The sequence below is a fragment of the Centroberyx gerrardi genome, chromosome 14 (assembly GCF_048128805.1).
Source record: "Centroberyx gerrardi isolate f3 chromosome 14, fCenGer3.hap1.cur.20231027, whole genome shotgun sequence".
Classification (NCBI taxonomy): Eukaryota; Metazoa; Chordata; class Actinopteri; order Beryciformes; family Berycidae; genus Centroberyx; species Centroberyx gerrardi.
In genome coordinates this window covers 21,028,850-21,046,272 of record NC_136010.1, presented here as the reverse complement: position 1 = coordinate 21,046,272, position 17,423 = coordinate 21,028,850, and the positions used below count along the sequence as shown (strand labels likewise).

General features: G+C 42.3%; 1 protein-coding gene across 3 annotated transcripts; it reads right to left on the bottom strand.

Annotated features, from left to right (window-relative positions):
• Window positions 1–3,318: 3,318 nt before the first annotated feature.
• c1qtnf12 (C1q and TNF related 12) lies at window positions 3,319–17,181 on the bottom strand. Of its 3 annotated transcripts, none has more exons than XM_071902641.2 (8): window positions 15,922–17,179; window positions 7,786–7,890; window positions 7,443–7,554; window positions 7,037–7,221; window positions 6,098–6,206; window positions 5,815–5,908; window positions 4,565–4,643; window positions 3,319–4,474 (listed from the first exon to the last, which is right to left on the bottom strand). In XM_071902641.2, the coding sequence occupies exons 1-8, from the start codon at window positions 16,102–16,104 to the stop codon at window positions 4,376–4,378; spliced, it is 966 nt and encodes a 321-aa protein (XP_071758742.1). In that variant the 5' UTR covers window positions 16,105–17,179; the 3' UTR covers window positions 3,319–4,375. The 3 variants fall into 3 exon arrangements, with proteins under 3 accessions (XP_071758742.1, XP_071758744.1, XP_078144485.1); XM_071902643.2 differs by having other exon boundaries at window positions 15,925–17,178; XM_078288359.1 differs by having other exon boundaries at window positions 3,319–4,643; window positions 15,925–17,181.
• Between the last annotated feature and the right edge of the window lie 242 nt (window positions 17,182–17,423).

Here is a 17,423-nt window from a genome sequence, read left to right as displayed (position 1 = left end):
CCATGCCGTGAGAGAAGTGTGTGTGTGTGCCCGTGTGTGTGTGTGTGTGTGTGTGTGTGGGTTTGTGCGTGGATGTTGGGAAACTGAGCAGTGGGGAATTTGGTTGTGCTGCTTTTGTTATAACATCTCCTTATGTGTTCTGTGTCCTCGTACAACTTTTGTGTAATTGCACCAGAGGTTGCTGAATGACTCTGGAAAGGTACGGAGATGAAGTGATGCAGACGTGACACAGACATGAAACACAATTTGAGGAGCCATGCATGAATGAGGGAAGCCTCAAATGCACCTGACAGCAGCAATTTGAGAACAAAATTGTTGAAAATGCTTACATAGCTGCCATCTGATCCCGAAACCATACCCAGATATCATTAACGCGAGATTATTCAGAGGAAGATGCGACACATTCAATTTGTGCTGGTTGCAGAAAAGTGGTCGTGACACTCAATTTGCAGAGGTGTATTATGGGATAATTTTCTGCAGGTTTAACACACTGCGAGAAATGAGCAATACTCCTGTTTCTTCTCCAGCTGAGCCAAACAACAAATCTTGTATGGGTAAAAAAAACTCCAGTAACCAATAAACATGGATTAAAATCTGCCACTTTTAATTCACCACCCATTGTCAAATCGAGGAGATGGGGGCTGACTGAACAATGAAAAACTATGTGAATCACACAGCAACACTGGCAGAACCTCAACTATTATTTCTATGGGCAGGTAGACAGTCTCTTTCTGACAAGCGTCTCTTTGTGAAGCTCCACTGAGGTGCGTATTGTACGCTGACACATGCAGGGAAGGCACTGTCAAAATTCCACTAGTTTAGAACAAATGGTGGAAAAGACAGAAAGCCAGAGCAGGTGAAAAAGAGAGAGGATTAAACTGTTATATATCACTGTGAAAACTGGCATTTCATATGTTGCTCTCTGTTGCATTACTCGTATATCTTCTCATTGCCTAGAAAGACAGAGAGGACTGGAACGGTATCATAGCAACAGGTTTGTTTAGGGCAGCCTTGGTATCAGCAGGACTTGGACTGTGTGGATCTGTTTGGAGTAACTTAGGTTCCCGTGAAAAAATCTAAAGCATGCTGAAAACATAATATACAGGAGCCTGGCATCTCTAAGGGAGAGAGCCTCTCTGTCTGTTCTCCTCTGCGCTCTGCAGGTAGCCATGTTTGGAAGTGCTGACAAACAGAGAAGAAATACAGAATGCTCGGGGTCTGGGCCGGTGGCCGGCGCCGATCCAAAATGTCACGTCCGCTTAATCTCTGGATTCCAACTATGGTCACCTTTTATAACCATGTTTCATTGTGTGTGTTTTGAGTTGATAGAAGCACTTTTGATAGTAAAAACCGTACTGGATTGATTTCCCCAATACATATGAATTTTGGAGTTTGTAAACGAAGTGTGTTGTGTGCCACAGGTTTTGTTAAAAGTGTGGTGTTTGTGGAGTGTCACTTTGTCTTGGTCCTTTGTCTCAAGGATGGCTGTATATGGGAGGCTTTGCTTAAAGCCGTCACCCGCCAAGTCAGTCACTAAGGTACAGGAATCTGATAATTAAGGCCTCATTAAAGCTATACAGCCCAACTATGTTGGTTTACACAACTCAGGGCAGACAGAAACCTCATAGATTCACAATGGGGCCATTCATAATACCTCACTTCTCTGAAGGAAAAGAGAAAAAGCAGTTGCTCTTAGCATTTGGGCAGATGTAATTGCAATCACTCAGCTTGTCTGATGCTGATAATGGGGCGATGGGAAATTCCTGTCAGAGTCGTGGCGCAGGGCGGTTTCGCAACCACTTTGGCAGGCTCCGTGTGTTCCGCGGCAGGGCAGCGAATGCGTTACGGCATGCTCACATAGCTGTCATTAAACACGTTTCGAGAAAAAAAAAAAAACATAAGACAATCAAAACTCACAAGTGTGTGCCATTCTCTTGATTCTTGAGCAATGAGGAGACAGATATTATGTGAAACATTACAGTTCTGTCATCCCTATAGTGTTTCACATGTTGACTGATGACAGCTTTGGTAAAAAGCAGAGTGAATATGCTTCAGCAATGACCAGTCACCTAATATACCTCATGAATTCTGGCTGAGCTAGATAGAATTATCATCAAGGGCTTTCTTTTCATTTTGGCATTTGAAAAACATCTCTCTTGGGACACAGTCAATGTGGAAATAAAGCTCAGAGGAAATAACAATATATATAGGCTAGTACCTGAAAATGTAGAGCAATTCATTTAAAAGTAAAAACGTAATATGAGAGTTTTTCAATTTCTCTGTGTACTTTTCAGCGAGCAGCCGATTCGTGTCTGAAATGTGTGCTAGGTAGAGCTCAGTAGCACGTGGGTGCTAAGTTCTTGTGGTTGGTCCTTGGGTACAGTATGTGACACTTGGCATCTCAGCAATGCCTCCATGAGAAGCCTCTTTAATAAGGCGTTCATGCATTGATGCTAACAAGCTCATTCAAGTGGCTGGACAAGCGTTCGTGCCATAAAGTCTAAAACCTTCTTATTTGTGCCTTGTGATATAATACAGACCACCCAAGTAATACTATTATCGAAGATTACACTGTATTTCTTTTTTTTTTCCCAGTCTATCTTTGTGTATAGTACTGTACACTATGTTTATAAGCTGAGACTAGAAGTGGCCTGTGTTCCTAAAAACTAATCTAAGAGCAAAACTTATACAAATCCTTTATTTAAAATCTCTTTCTCAAGTATCAATATTTCAAAATCACCAAATAGCAACCATGAGGTCCCACTTGCCCCAGCTTCAGTGTATTGTAGTGAAACACAGTTATTCAGTATAAACAAAAGTGGAAAATTGCGGAATAGCAGTCTGGAAAAGGTAATAACCCTTAGATTTGTTGTTCCCTGGACACAAGATTATAAATGACATGCAGAATATTTCATTTCAAACACCAAGGTGTCTTAATAATATTTTACATGTTGGTAGGTAACCGCAGCAATTCATTTGGCCGTCTGCCACTGTTTGCAAAGGTATTTGAGGTATTTTGGGTAATTTACAGTGCAAATGACACTACAGGGAAATGCAAACTTTTGTTGCATTCCAGAAGATGCTTTCATAAGCACACAATGTATTTGAAGAAAAGAAAATCTTAAGAGCAACACAAGAGAATTTAGATATTGATAGTCCCCCTCCACTGAGCCAATGATTATATTATGTTATGGTATGAAACAAGATGTTACAATGACAGAAAACCTCACCTCAATATCAGGACTTATTGAGTGGAGAACACATCATGGCAACTTTTTTAGAATAGTTTAATTTCAAATTACAGTATATCATGGTCGATAATAAAAAATAGTAAAAAGATATAATGTTATTCTTGCAATCCAATCTGTGGTTTCAAGAGTCCATGTGATTCAAAATCAAGTTGGGATTGATACATTTGCTACAAAATGTGTGGATACATTTCAAACATAAATACCATATCAAATTTCAATGCTTTTTTAATGACTTTCCAATGTTAATGGAGTATCAGTTATCATAAATTACAGACAACTATATGCCAAGAAGAGTAATAAAAATACAGCAAAAATAAACAGATAATAATGATAACACAAACGGCACTGTAAAAAATCTTAGCAAAAAATCCTTCTCAGCTCCCTTACAGTCAAAGAGCTTATCTGGATTTCTTTTGACACAAACTGTAATAATACAGTGATAGCTATGTTACAAAAGGTGTAATTACATATATGAGACATCACTCCATCATTCCAAGATCTTGTAGGGCCTTATTATGTCTATTGAGCATATTTCCATTGTCCAGTGTACTCACAGAGTCTATGTACCATACATAATGTATATAAATGTGAGATTGAATTCATAAGAAAAATAACTATGTTTCAAGAGTGTTGTACACAATAGATCATGTAGACAAAATACATCGACATATCAGTATACATACAGATTTCTACTATTTCATGTTCACCAGCTCTTCCAACATCTATTCAGAGGACATAACACAAAACATTGACATTTGGTGTACTGTTAAGATTGTTGCAATGACATTTTCAACAATCATGACAATGTAACAGACATATTCACTGTTTTATTCGTCAGGTTATTCTGCTGGTGTAAGCAGCAACAAAGCAACAAAGTTCCCCGGGGAAGTGGCAGTGCATTGTGAAAGACAAACTCAGTCCTTGAGTTTTTCCACACTGTCCTTTCACCGTTTGCCAAGTAGTAAAGTCCAGTGGCAACCTTACTTTCTTTCTCTGAAGCTAGACTCCTTCAAATCTCCCCCATGGATTTTTACTGTATGATAGTGCTCATAAGTAGTCCATTGAAAAAAATAGCACAAACGGATGACTTGGCTGACGCCCTGTTCACGGGGCGGGGTGTGAGGCTATACCCCGAGCAGCATGCCCATAAAATCAGAACCGTTCTGTATTGTGATGGACGCTCCGGCCGCATTATCCACAAATATGGACGTGTACTGCCCAGCCTGCGGAGAAAAATGGACGACATTTATGCATAAATATTGTACAAATATTGTGTGAGTGCGTGTGTGTGTGTGTGTGTATGCGATACTTACCTGTAGCTCCAGCAGCCCTTGCACACTGACAGTGAATATCTTGCTGTTACTTTCCAATCCAACAATCATCTCCAGCGACCTGCAATCAAATTTAAAGAAAACAGCTAAATAAACATTATGAAACTCGTTTTCGGCAATTCATGTCAAATTAGCTTTCCATGAGACTTGGTTAAATTAACATGCAAAATGCCTTATATTAAGAATTGAGTGTTATTGGGCCTAAAGTCTGCATAGACTGTGGTTACAGGCTGCAACCGCACAGTGAGAGTACTGGCTCCTGTTAAGTGGAAAATGCTACATTTTTATGGCAAATCAATCATGTTTGTCTTCACTCTAACTGCCATCGCAATGAGCCTCATTTCACATTCTCTGCATTTTCATGCGTGGGAGGGCGAGACTGGCTGGAGCTTTGGCTAGAAAAGCAAAAGCCAAGCACTCTTTTGGGTTAGGTAACCCATCATAATAATATTATTTATACGTTCCTCTCATTGTACCATGCTAGGAGGGAGGCTGTTGAGCTCTGCACAGTCCGGGGGAGAGTTTAGGGAGCAATTCATTTCAACAATTTTCGCTGACTTTATGTAAATAGAAATTTTGAAATATTGGAAAGAACTCATAACCATTTCCAACTGGATTTGCAATATCTGCCATGTAGAACCACCGTGTCAGATCCTTGTTCATTATCTGCCTCCCACATCCCAAACAAGGGTATTTCATTGCTGTGCTGTCGGACACAACAGGCTGCCTGAGGTGTCAAAGGTGAGTCTATAAAGATTAGTTAGGCGACAGGGACGAGAGCCCCGAGTGAAAGGACATTTCCTTTAAAGACCTGCTCCACTTTTATACAGGAAATGCCAAACTGGTTCCACTCAAACTATAACAGACAACACCTTTAACAGCTCATAAATTCTGGTGAAAGTTGAGGTAGCATTAAACACCAATAAACTATCTCCGTCACATGGTAGAAGTAAACAAACCGTCACGACAGAATGTCAACAATGCAAAGTATGGAGAATGTCTGGCTTCTAGTTGCATTAATTAGTTCTCAAGATGAATTCTATTAACTTCCATCAGTGGTAAGTGAGGGTATTTCTGACCACATGTGTTTTAGCCATAACAGATGAGACCCACATGGTTTTAATTTACTAAGGTGACAAAGAATGCTAGATTGGGTGTGCTTGATTTGGATTCATGGGACGACTTCTGTAGAGATTGACCTCCAGAGTGTTTAACAGCCTCGGCATACTCACGTGTATCTGTGGCACAGGGACTCGATGCAGATCAGTACCCGAACATTGTCCCGGGCCTTGAGCTGACTCTTGCTCCTCTTCACCTCGTTGTGGTCTGTGAAAACCCCACAAAACTAGTCACAATCACCTCTTGACACGGGGTTAAGTGTAGCTCTCATTTAAAATAGTCCCATAATAATAATCCACACCTTTAATCAGTAACACATCATAATGTACAGTCAGGAATGTACTCTAAGGCCTTGTTATAGACCATATCCCATATAGGACCGTTACTGTTATTTACCAATGTGGACGTTGGCAGAGAACTGGTAGATCCCTGTGATGGGAGCGGTGAATCTCCCGGTAGATTGGTCCATTCCCGACCCCCGGAGGAAGGCTCCTTTAGCTGGAGGCTGGAAGTACAGAGAAATGGCAGAAATGGCATGGTTAGATTTTTTTGGTGATAATGTATTGATCCCTAAAGGGAAATCCCTCCACAGGCAGGTCAAAGGGCAGATTCAGCTACAGAGCAGCACCCCTACCCCAGAGCTGGTGGGGATTCAGGGTCTTGCTCAAGGACTCTTCAGCAGGGCGGATGCTATGGCTGGAAGACCTTGATTCAATTTCAAATTTTAAACCCCCTTCCTCCTTTGTGTCTCCCCTCTCCTGTCTGCCTCTTTACTGCTGACTCTCTGAATAAGCATTTAAAATATCCTGCACAGTAAAAAACTTCAATAACAGAGTGCTGTACCCGTATTAGCATATTAAACTGGCGTACGGCTAAGCTTAAGCCTTCCTCCTGCCTTGTCAGCCCGTCCCAACTGGGCATAGTTCTTCCACTACAGCATGCTGTTTCAAACAGTGTCTATTTCTGTCCTCTCCACACTTTATTCCAAGTCACAGACAGAGTGCCTTTTGTATGCCGCCCAGAGAGTGATGTGGAGAATTGAAAAAGTAGATATTTTTGACCAAAGAGCCAGTCTAAGCCCCAGAGTGGCACTGCTTTGCCAGTGCCAGTTACCAGTGACGGGATGATCCTCTCATAATTCTCCCCATGCAAACTAAGCGAAGATTACTAAACCCTTGTTCTTTCAAACACGGTTAAGAGAGACAAGCAAATGGGTCAGAAACAAAGCAGGTAACCATGTAGAGAGGATTAGCCAAACCTTTACTTTTTCAGCCGTGCGCTAAGAGCAAAGCTGAACCAGTTCATAAACATTTCCGTGGTTTCAAACAAACATACTGTCTGAAAGTTCTGGAGCTCCACCAGAGTCTTCTTGTCGACCACCACAGGTCCCTTCAGCTTGCAGTGGAAAGCCTCCTCTATCCGCCGGTAGGAGGTCATCCCCTCCAGGGTGAGGAGGGCCATAGGCAGCTGGCTGGGGCTGGTTTGTCTGTCCAGTGCTGCTGCTCTCCTCTCTGTAGCCTCTAACGGAAACACACCCACGTCATCACATTGTAGGCCCTACCATGTCTATTGTCGCTGACTTAAGGTCAATACCATATATTAGCAAAGTGGACATATTCATGTGCATCACCTGATGTTTGAAATGGAGTTTGAAAGGTTATCTTTGTAACACTAATGAAAGAACCTCAAGAGGAACTGTAGCATGACTGTTGTGGGACTGGAAATCAGCCTGTTTAGGTACCTTTTATCATTTCTTTGAACTCCTGCAGAAGAACTTCCTGAGTCACTTCTGCCCCAGGAGAACCAGGAGGTCCCTGTGGTCCAGGAGGACCTGGGGGACCAGGCGGGCCCGGCTAGTGGAAGAGAGATGGACAAAATGTTGATGCACTGTAATGGATGGTCTGTGGCTAGCAAAGACATGACACAAAAAACCTGCATCCAAACTTGGCTTGGAAATTAATATGCAATTTTGTCTTTATGTATGTCAATTGCTGGCCAGACTAATGTAATAATCATCATGATCACCATTAAAAGTATGATCGTTTAAAAAACTGCACAAGACACAGTCCATAGACTGTTTTTACCAGGGGTCGTTTCCGTTTGCGACACTTTCCAGGGAAGTTGCCGACGGGTCGTTTGACAAAGTCCATCCATGATCCCAGTGGGTCCACTCTCTGGTTGTCAGCAACCTGTGGCAGAAAAGACGACACAGAAAAAACATTATCCAATGTAAAGTCAAGCTGGAAATGTTTAGTGCATCATAGATATTAACCAATAACTAATTTGGAGTAATAGAGGATATTAAGGAAATTTACAGCATGCTCAGTAATGATTTGAAAGAGATGGCAAGCTTCACATACAGACCTGCTATCTCTAAAATCAATTACAATGACTCTTTGAAAGAGTGCTAATTGGAAGGTTCATCAGATATTTTAGTTTGAAATCATTTTGCCCAATGGGACATAATGCAAAGTATTGTACCAAAGTAACTAAATCCAGTGAGTCAGAATTTCTTCTTATAAGCCATCATTGGAAAATCTTGCCCTAAGATACTATTAAATGGTGCCAGACATCAAGGAAGGTCACACGGGGAAACCTCTTTCTTTCTTTCTCTCCTGCCCGGTCTGCTGCAACTCCCTGAGGAGGAATAAGGCTTTTTTTCTAAAGTCAAATTACCAACTATGTTCAGTCACCATTCCTCTCCAAACGGTTCACTTTATGCTTATTTTTTCATTCCAGATAATTCACTCAGGTGCCACGTCAGTTCTTATTTGCCCAATAGGCTTGGACGAATATAAACAAACCTTCTCAAGTGATTTTTTTTTCAACACATGAAAATTTCCATGAGCAGCCTGGTGAAAAATGAGTCTGTCCATGTGCGTGTGATGTAGATTCTGTGGATTGCAGACCTCAATTAGTCTACAACAACATGTCAAAATGGCCAACACTTTCTCCCATACCAAAAACACATACCAGCATTTTTTTTCTTTTTCAAATCAACACTGCAGTGTGTGAGTAATGTAATGATTGAAATATTAATAAATGAGATAGCAAATGTGTGTGTGTGTATACCATGAATGTCAACAAGGAGTGTTATGATTTAGGGTTGTTAGTCTATTTCCTAACCTTGTGCATGCGTGTTCTCCTTATCTGAAATAACTCGGCTATAATGAATTACTGTATAGGAGAGTGGGATGCGTTAGGGAGATAACTAATGCTGAACTTATACACTACAAGCAGACCTCTGGAACAGACCTTTATATGCACAGCGCTCCAACTGGCGTACTTTCATTTTGGTCAAATGTGAAGCTGTATGAATTCCAATTACTGCGGATCTTACCCTCGCCCTTCCCCAAACGTCAAGTGACTGTGGTTGAGATAGAAGAGGAGATAAAGACGAGCCATGGAGGTGAGCTGTCTGAAATGGAATTTGTTTAGGTTTGGCAGCAGGACACGGATCACTTATCTGCAAAACCAACATGCCCCTTTCTTCACTGTTAAAGACTCGCCTCTTGTTCCACCGCAACAAAGTAACTCCTTGTTTGTCTTTTCAATATGCTGGAATAAAAAAAAAAAAAAAAGTTTCATAGTTTGGGTTTGCAGCCCAGTCTCTCTCTCTCTCTCTCTCTTTCTCTCTCCCTGGCTTTCTCTCTTCTCTCTCTGACAGCAGACAAAATAAACAACTTAACAGGCGCAGTGCCTGCTGCATGTTGGATCTTTCTGTGTTTTTGTTGTGATTTTGAGGCTTGGAAACAGATAAAAGCGAGACTGATTTTGTCAGGACGAGGATACTCTTACAGTACTCAATACCGTTTCCACAAAACCGGGAGGCTACTGGATAAAAGTGCTTTTTCCCCTTGCCATGCAAAATTCTGCCTGACAGTATTATTCATTAGCATACCTGTTCTGGAAGCTTTAACAAATATTAACACGTTTGTGACTGGGGGTTGGGGAGGTGGGGAGGTGGGGGGGTTGCACCAGTATTCCATGCCTGTGGCAATTTGAGTATATTTCCACTGGGATTAATTGTGAAAGTGTCTGTCAAATAACGGCGTGAATCATCGCCACAAAATACTCTTAGACAGCTCTGCATGATCCAAACGATACCCGCCCAACACTGACAGCCAGTGAGAAACAAAGGCTTCAGTGCTGCGGCCACTAATCCCAGGAAAGTCAGAGCTTCGCATTTCGTCTTGTGTTTATGTCATAGATCATTGTCTGCTTTTTCAAAGATATTAAGCAGCACAAGTTGGCCCACACATGTGACTTATAATTATACATCTTAGCTATTCCCTACATAATAATAAAAAAAGACAGCATATCATTGCCAGGAAATCAGCCATACTCTGGGCTTGTTATCCTCTTTAACACACGCCATTGTAATTAAACCATTAAAACCATGCCCTCAAGGATTTTCTGTGCTCTAGGAAGTAAGGCTATGACCAAGGTAATTATTACCTTCATTTCTAGGCTACAAAATAACAGCAAATCACTATATAAATAATTTAATCATCAGCTTAAAGAATGCTGAAGTCTCTCTATTATGCAGGTTTTGTTCTACAGCGCTCATTTTAGGCATTTGTGCTACCAGAGCATAACATGCACTATAGTGATAGCTGGTGGCTCACACAACTTGCCAAGAAATTGTGATTCATTGTATCCAGGTGAGTCTCTACCTCTACAGAGAACATCAAAGGCCCGCGTTGGAGTCCACACATGCAGACATAAAAACCATATTGCCTGACGACACGGGAAAACCTGTCAGTAGAGTTCAATCTCTCACTCGCTGCTATTGACTGTGGCGCAAAGTAAACTATGGATTCCCTCGCATAGCTCTGTATCAGCACGTACAGCTCATGAACAAAGTGGGGAGGGAGCGGGTCCAGGTATCAGTCTGAGAGTTGATGAAGAACACCAGGTCTCTGGCTTTGATCGCTGGTGATGTGTGAGTGCCTCAAAACGGCCTTGTCTGTCAGCAGGTGTGAGCGCACGCCATTCCAGCACCGACGAGGAGAATGTGTCTGAAGGTACTCTAAATTTTAAGTCCTCATGACAGTGTTTTTCCTCATTAATGGAGCTCTAAATCATGGCACTCTATCAAGGCATACTATCAAGGTTGAAATCTTAAGAATGGGATGAAACTTGCCTCCTAACCATGGCACGAGATTAAAGTTTTTCTTGTATAATTATGTTGTAGTATACAGTTCTTGAGTGTTGCATAACATTTGAATCAATTAGTGAATCAGTGTTGATCAGTCCCAGAAGCAAAAGCTCAAGAGATCACATTACCCGGAAAAGAGCGGCTTGGGTCTGGATGAATAAACCTTTTACATGCATTGCTTTAAGTATGTTTGTTATGTAGTTTGGGAAAATTAGGTTGAATTTATTTGAGGCAATAAAATGGGGAAATATTTCCCTGAGGCAGCATGCCACCAAAAACACAAACACAACTGTTAAAACTTGTCTCTGGGGCTGCAACTGATACTGAAACTCTACTCCGTTGCAGGGCAGCTCCTGAATTTTCCAGATGTAGGAGTGGAGCCGTCTTATTTTCATAACCGTGTTATCTGGTTGTTCTGTCTATCCATACAAACTGTCCATGCAATGTACAACATAGCGCAACGTGAAACTTTAGTTGGTGATACAGAATATCACTGTGCTCACAGGCAGGTTTAAGGTTGGACAGGATGATGGAGAGCCTTCCATAATCCCTTGTTTTTATATCCCTGTACTACTCCCTGTGCAGTCATCCATGCATGGGCGGATGGGGCTAACACTGGGCCTATCCCATCCTGGGAGGCAGGGATCCCCAGGCCATGTAAGATGAGGGGATCCTGGTAACCTGCGTGCATCCCAGTCGTCATGCATCCACCCCCGTGTTCCCCACCGCTGCACTTCACAGACACAGACTGCCTTGAGGATTTATCGCCGAAGAGCTAAATACAGTTAGGCATGCAATGTTGACTCTGTTTTCTTCTCACTGTGTTATTACTCAATTGGCAAGCACCATGTGCAAAACATAATTACTCTATCACACTATGAGTACGCTGCTATTAGTTCAACAAATGCTGACAGTTGTTGAAGCCATTTTCAGAGGAACATCAATTGGAATTGTTGTGTTCCGATATGAAATACAGTTATTAAAAAATGATATATTTGAGTATGCGGCTTAAAGTATGCCGAAGACTGATGCTTTGTTTTGTTTCTGATAACTTCATTGTTGTCTAAACAGGCTTAACAGGCAAATGTGTGTATGCATTCATTATGTGCATATGTGAGAGAAAGTGATTAAATTTATGTTTATGCTTAAGAAATCACCAGAGACAATCTTGGCTTCCTTTTGATATATAAAAAAAAGAAGTCAATAAGCTGAAAGAAACTTTGATTGCTGTGTCACATCTGTTTTGTGTACAAATTATAGCTTTGAAATTGGAGTGGGTGCTCATTTTCCCTGTGGTAGGTAAAATGAGCTGTTGAAAAGCACTCTGGATCCAGTTCCATATCAGGTACAGGTACACCCCATGGTTTTACTCTGGGCTCCTTTGCATTTTATGTGATTCATTTGTGGTTCTCTTCTATGCCACATAAGTACATAGATGGTTCATTTTACTTCTCTTGGAGTACTTTATTATGTAAGTACTTTGTTCCTCCATCCTGGGAGGTTATATTACAAATACTTAAATTTCAAATAAGAAATTTGAAAGGTAATACTAACAGGGTTACAGGGTAATTACAGAAAGTGCAAAACAGTGGTTTCATCTATCCTTTACCCAAAAGGTAAAATGCATCATGTAAATTCTAAAAGGATAAGTAGTAAAAGCCAAACAATGATGGCATTTATCAGTGATCTGACTGCTGCATAAGAAATTGTAACCTCAACTACTTCAGCACTGTTTTCTTGTGATTTTTTGAGAGAAATCTCATTGCACACTGATATGCATCACATAAAGAGTCTGGAACTAGCATCGTCCAGTGCAATAAAACAAAATAAACAGACCATCTTATTTTGACTAATCAGCACTAGCTGTCTTTGCTAGAATCCACACTTGATCCATGTACTGTAAAGCTCAGAATGGCCATAACGGTGAAATTATGGTTTCAAGACTCCAATGTGAATCAAAGCAACATGACCAGCACATGATAAGAATCAGGCAAGATTAAGGGATTTCTATAAATCTGGCATCAATCTGAAGCTATTAGAAATGAAACAAAATCCAAATAAAACAGGCCCTCTATGTCTGTTGTGTGAAAACAGAACTTCTGGCGCTTAAAGGGGGCTGCAAAGGGAATATTGTCCAGACAGTTTATTTTACTTGCAGATTTCAGATGTAATGACAAAGGACTGTTTATTATTATTTGTTTTTTCACTCTCTGTCAGACGAGTTCATTAAGCAATTGCACCACGTTAAATAAGCAGGACCCTTTAAAACCCCTGACATCATGAAAGGAGAGTTCAATATCATGCGAGGCGGGCAAATTATACAGACTATAGGTGGGTCACGCCATCAGTAGTGTACGAGAGGTGTGTGCTCCCACAGTGGCCCTGTTTCCTGAGGGACTTGGTCTTGTCTCAAGTGTGTAGGGTGATCCAAAAGGTCCCACACACTGCTGCATTAATCATCACTGGGGATGAGAGAGGGGAAACACAAACCCTCCCCTAGGGCTAAACCCAGCCATTACTCAACACGCCAGGAGTGATGTTTGACTTGACTCCCTCAATTACAGCGAACACAGATCCCTCACTGCTCTCAACAATGACAGATTCCTCTCATCTTTGGAGTGGAGAGTAATAAGGCTTACATATAGCACCTCTGCAGTGTTTATCATCGCAGAGAAATGCAAGATTTATTTTTGTGGCAGTTTAACAATCCACTCACGTTATTACCTTTAACATATTGCTCCAACAGGATAAGTTGCTCAATGCACTATGCCATGCTACACAAAGTTCACAGTTGTTTGAATTCAGTTCAGTTATCATCTCATAAAAATTCCACTCACAGCACAACTCCACACCTCACTATTGTGATCAATTTCAAATGGAAAATCTCTCATGGAATGCAGTCTACTACTGCATCCTGCCAACAGCCCACACACGGGATTGGTCAGATAGAAAATGAATGCCATCATAAGAACAGTTTCCACTGTTTCCACTGGGCACAAGGAAAAAAAATGTAAATGTGGAGTATAAACTTTTGGCTTGTTTAAGAATACAAATATCCTGCCAAGGCAGCTCCAATGGACGTGTTGTTTTCTCCAGGACATAAAAGCTACAGACGTGTAATGGGATAAATTTACAAACTACCCAAGAAAAGCAAATTTGCCACTTGCATGGTGTGTGGTACACTTTTTCATTAACAGAACCCTGGATGGAGTGGCACCGACAAGCGCTGTGCATTTTCCAACCTTGAACACGAGCGCTTCCCCACCTTAGATGTTAAGCTTAAAGCTCAGGTTCTCATCAGAGGTGACAATGTTTGGCATAGACACTATCTGGCATAACACTGCGTCTTAGGAGTGATTATGTCATTACCCTCTGATTGTGGGAGATGAGATGAAAAGAATGTTAGTGAGGGGGGCACAGGGGGCTAATCCTCACTGAGGTGTTCTCTTTCAGGACCCTTTCTATGGGGCTTTGTGAGGGGCTTACACGGCATGCTGCCCCAGTTTTCGGGGCCGCACCGCCCCTATCGGATGTCCCAGACACAGCGGAGTCAGACTAGGCCTGTGAATGACAGAATCAATGGGCTGGGAACAACATAGCCATAGGTCTTTAAATATCTGCCCACCTAACTTTCCCAGGAATTACATCATGGCAGCGGGCCTGTGAGGGACCTCAGGGGAAATAGTGTGAGGCTTGTGAAGACGGCAAGACACCCCACTCCCTGTGGAACGGGAGAGAGAAGTGAAATCCCAATGGGGTGCAATCTTCAGCAGGCTTGAGGGTTGACACAAGGTCATCCTTCATAGCCTCTGCTTTTACAGGGCAAACCAAGTCAAATAAACATCACCAGGCCACAACCAGCTACAATGTGTTCTTAAAGATACAGAGAGGACCTCACTGCTTGGTTTCAGAAAAAAACGCAGTGGAAGTTACCAGTAGGATTCCAGAGACTGCCTGGTAGGAGCTGAAGGGCGGTTGGTATATGGGGCAGTGAGAGTTATATGAGAATGCCAACACAATGGGTGGGCCGAAAGCAAAGCAAATATCCTGTTGGATACCCCCGCAAATATGCAACACCAGCAATAAACCAATAAATAACAATGTCAGAGGTCAACTGCTGTTATTGAAAATGTCAGTGTAATGCAATTTTGCCAGAGGAACATGTTTCTCATGAAAACAACCTTGTTCTGCAGTTATCATTGTTGCCAATGGTCAACATGGTGATAATTCTCTCTAGCCAACAGGAATCTGTGTAATCATGATGAGAACATTGTATCTTTAATCTTCAATTATTGCATTGCTGTTTATAGTTAACTTTTTCCTGCTGCAATGCCCCAATTTCCTCTCAGGGATCAATAAAGTTCATTGTATCTTAACTAATCTTATCTTATCTGAAAGTTAGCACTATCTACTCCTTGTCTTATATCAACTTTAAAATCTATCGGCAGATGCTCCCAGCCATTTGTGGGTTTTTGCCTCACATTTAGACAATGCTAGACATCAGTTCTCAACATGCCTGATTCATAAAACTTTCCTATGTCCTGATTTGTTCACATAGGCTGGAAAATCGGTGGCAGACACCCGCTGTGTGCACTAATTGATGCATTGATCAGCCTTTAGATGTCCACATTCCTGGAATTCCTCCGGAAGTCATCCATTTAGTGTTTCACACATTTCTGGCCGTCTCACTGTCTGAGGTTTGACCTAGTAGGGCACACCTGTCCTCTCCTAACTTTTGCCCTTACCACACTTATTTGCCCTCAGTATTACCTGTGCTGACAAGAAATTACACATCTCCTAAGTCAAAACGCATTCCATTTGATAATGTCAAAAAATGGGTACATATCTAGCAGCTGCCTGCTATCTTTACATTGTGTAGAATCTCAGCTTTATCTTTATAGTTTTATCTGCATTATTCTCTTTATGAAAGGTAGTATTACCACAAGAAAGTAGCTCATAAATAATTGATTTTTCCATATAAAATCTACAGCCTGAAATATCATACACATATCTGAAGAATAGTGATTTTAAAGTCAAACATTTAGAGAGTTTCACTTACTACCTTGATGCTGCCACCGACCTCTTCGCTGTTGGAGAGAGTGGCATTGTACGCCTCTGTGTGTTGTGGGGTGGCCTCCTTTGGCCTCTTCCTTTCCTTCTTGGCATCCACCCCTTCCAGAAGGACACACTGAGTCCAAAAAACTGCAGCCACCACTGCCAGAGGCCCAGCCCCACACCACATCTTCACACTCTTTCAGTCAGCACCAGGATCCCTGCAGAAACAACCAGAATCTTCTAGGGGAGGATCTGCCTCGTGGTTAGACAGGGGCTGGGGATGCAGCTTGTGCTGGATGCAGGCTCACAAACACGAAGACCCAACCAGGGAGAAGGAGACTGGAGGAATGCGGCTTCAGGGACTCCCTGTCCGAGAGACTGTCAGACTGACTGCTGCCGCCGCTGCTCTCCTCTTGATGAGCTCTCAGCCAGCACAACGTTGCAGGGGCACCGTTAACTCTAGCCAGAAAGCCAAGGGGCTTACTCAACTATGAAATGTGTCAAGCAGAATGGTCCCAGGGAATGACAGATCGGCGCAGATCTGACAGCAAATAAACCCATTAGTGAGATTTTTCACGCTTTCTGCTCTGTTGGGGGGTGAGGGGTGGGGGGGCACAGGGGGCAAAGGAAGAGGCAGAGAGGAGGGGCGTCCAAAGCTGAGGTTGGGGTACGGGGGAGCCTTGGGATAGAGATGGATGGCAATATTCTCTTTTCCCCCTCTCTCCTGCTGAGCAATGGATCCCCCCGACAAAGTTGTGTGGTAGCTGGAAAAATGGCAAGATCCACAAAAGTTGGGCTTCCCTCAAAAGATGCAGTTCAGCAGTCAAATCAATCTGTCCGTGCGCACACCATGTGCCCACAGGGGTACAGAGTGAACAAAGTCCCAGAGAAGTTGGATAAGGTCCAGTTTTGGTCTTTGCCCAGCCTTCTTCTTTTCTCCTTGAAGTGTGAGCTGGTTGCTCACTGCTATCACAAAACATAAAACCGCGAAACTTTTTGTTGGTAGCAGTGTGCTTTTCTGCCTCTGGCCAAAACAACTCAAGGTGCTCTCTATTGACTGTCCCTATAAGTCATCAAGTCCAAGGCCATGTGCAAGTTTCATGTCAGAGAGCCCAGTTTTGAGTGTGTGGTAGGTCCCTGTTTTGCCTGCTCCGTTGCACTCACTCTCCCTCTGGTCTCGGCTGCTCCTTTGCTCTCTGACTGAGCTTACAGGAGGGCTCACAGTGGAGTTTTATCATCACCCTTATTCCCTCCCGCTCTCTCTCTCTCTTTCTCTCTCACTCTCTCTCTCTCTCCTTGCCTCTGTTGGCAACCCCACTGGTGTATTCAGTTCTGTTTTATCTCATAGATGAAATGCTCAACTCTGTAGCAAGCTGGAGAGGTTCTTTGGCAGACAAGCTGTGTGTGTGATGTGTATAAGGGCGTGTGTATCTTTCTGAGAGTGTCTGTCATTTTGGCTCAATATTAGCCTACTCTACCAAAGCCCCGTGTTTAGATCCAAGCAAT

What these genes read in the sequence shown, in the direction of transcription:
- c1qtnf12 (XM_078288359.1), bottom strand. Translation starts at nt 16,104, where the DNA reads ATGTGGTGTGGGGCTGGGCCTCTGGCAGTGGTGGCTGCAGTTTTTTGG. An exon ending in AGGTCGGTGGCAGCATCAAG is followed by an intron (nt 7,891 to 15,924) that starts GTAGTAAGTGAA and finishes TTTCTGCCACAG; the next exon opens with GTTGCTGACAACCAGAGAGT. An exon ending in AGCTCCAGAACTTTCAGACA is followed by an intron (nt 6,207 to 7,036) that starts GTATGTTTGTTT and finishes CTGTACTTCCAG; the next exon opens with CCTCCAGCTAAAGGAGCCTT.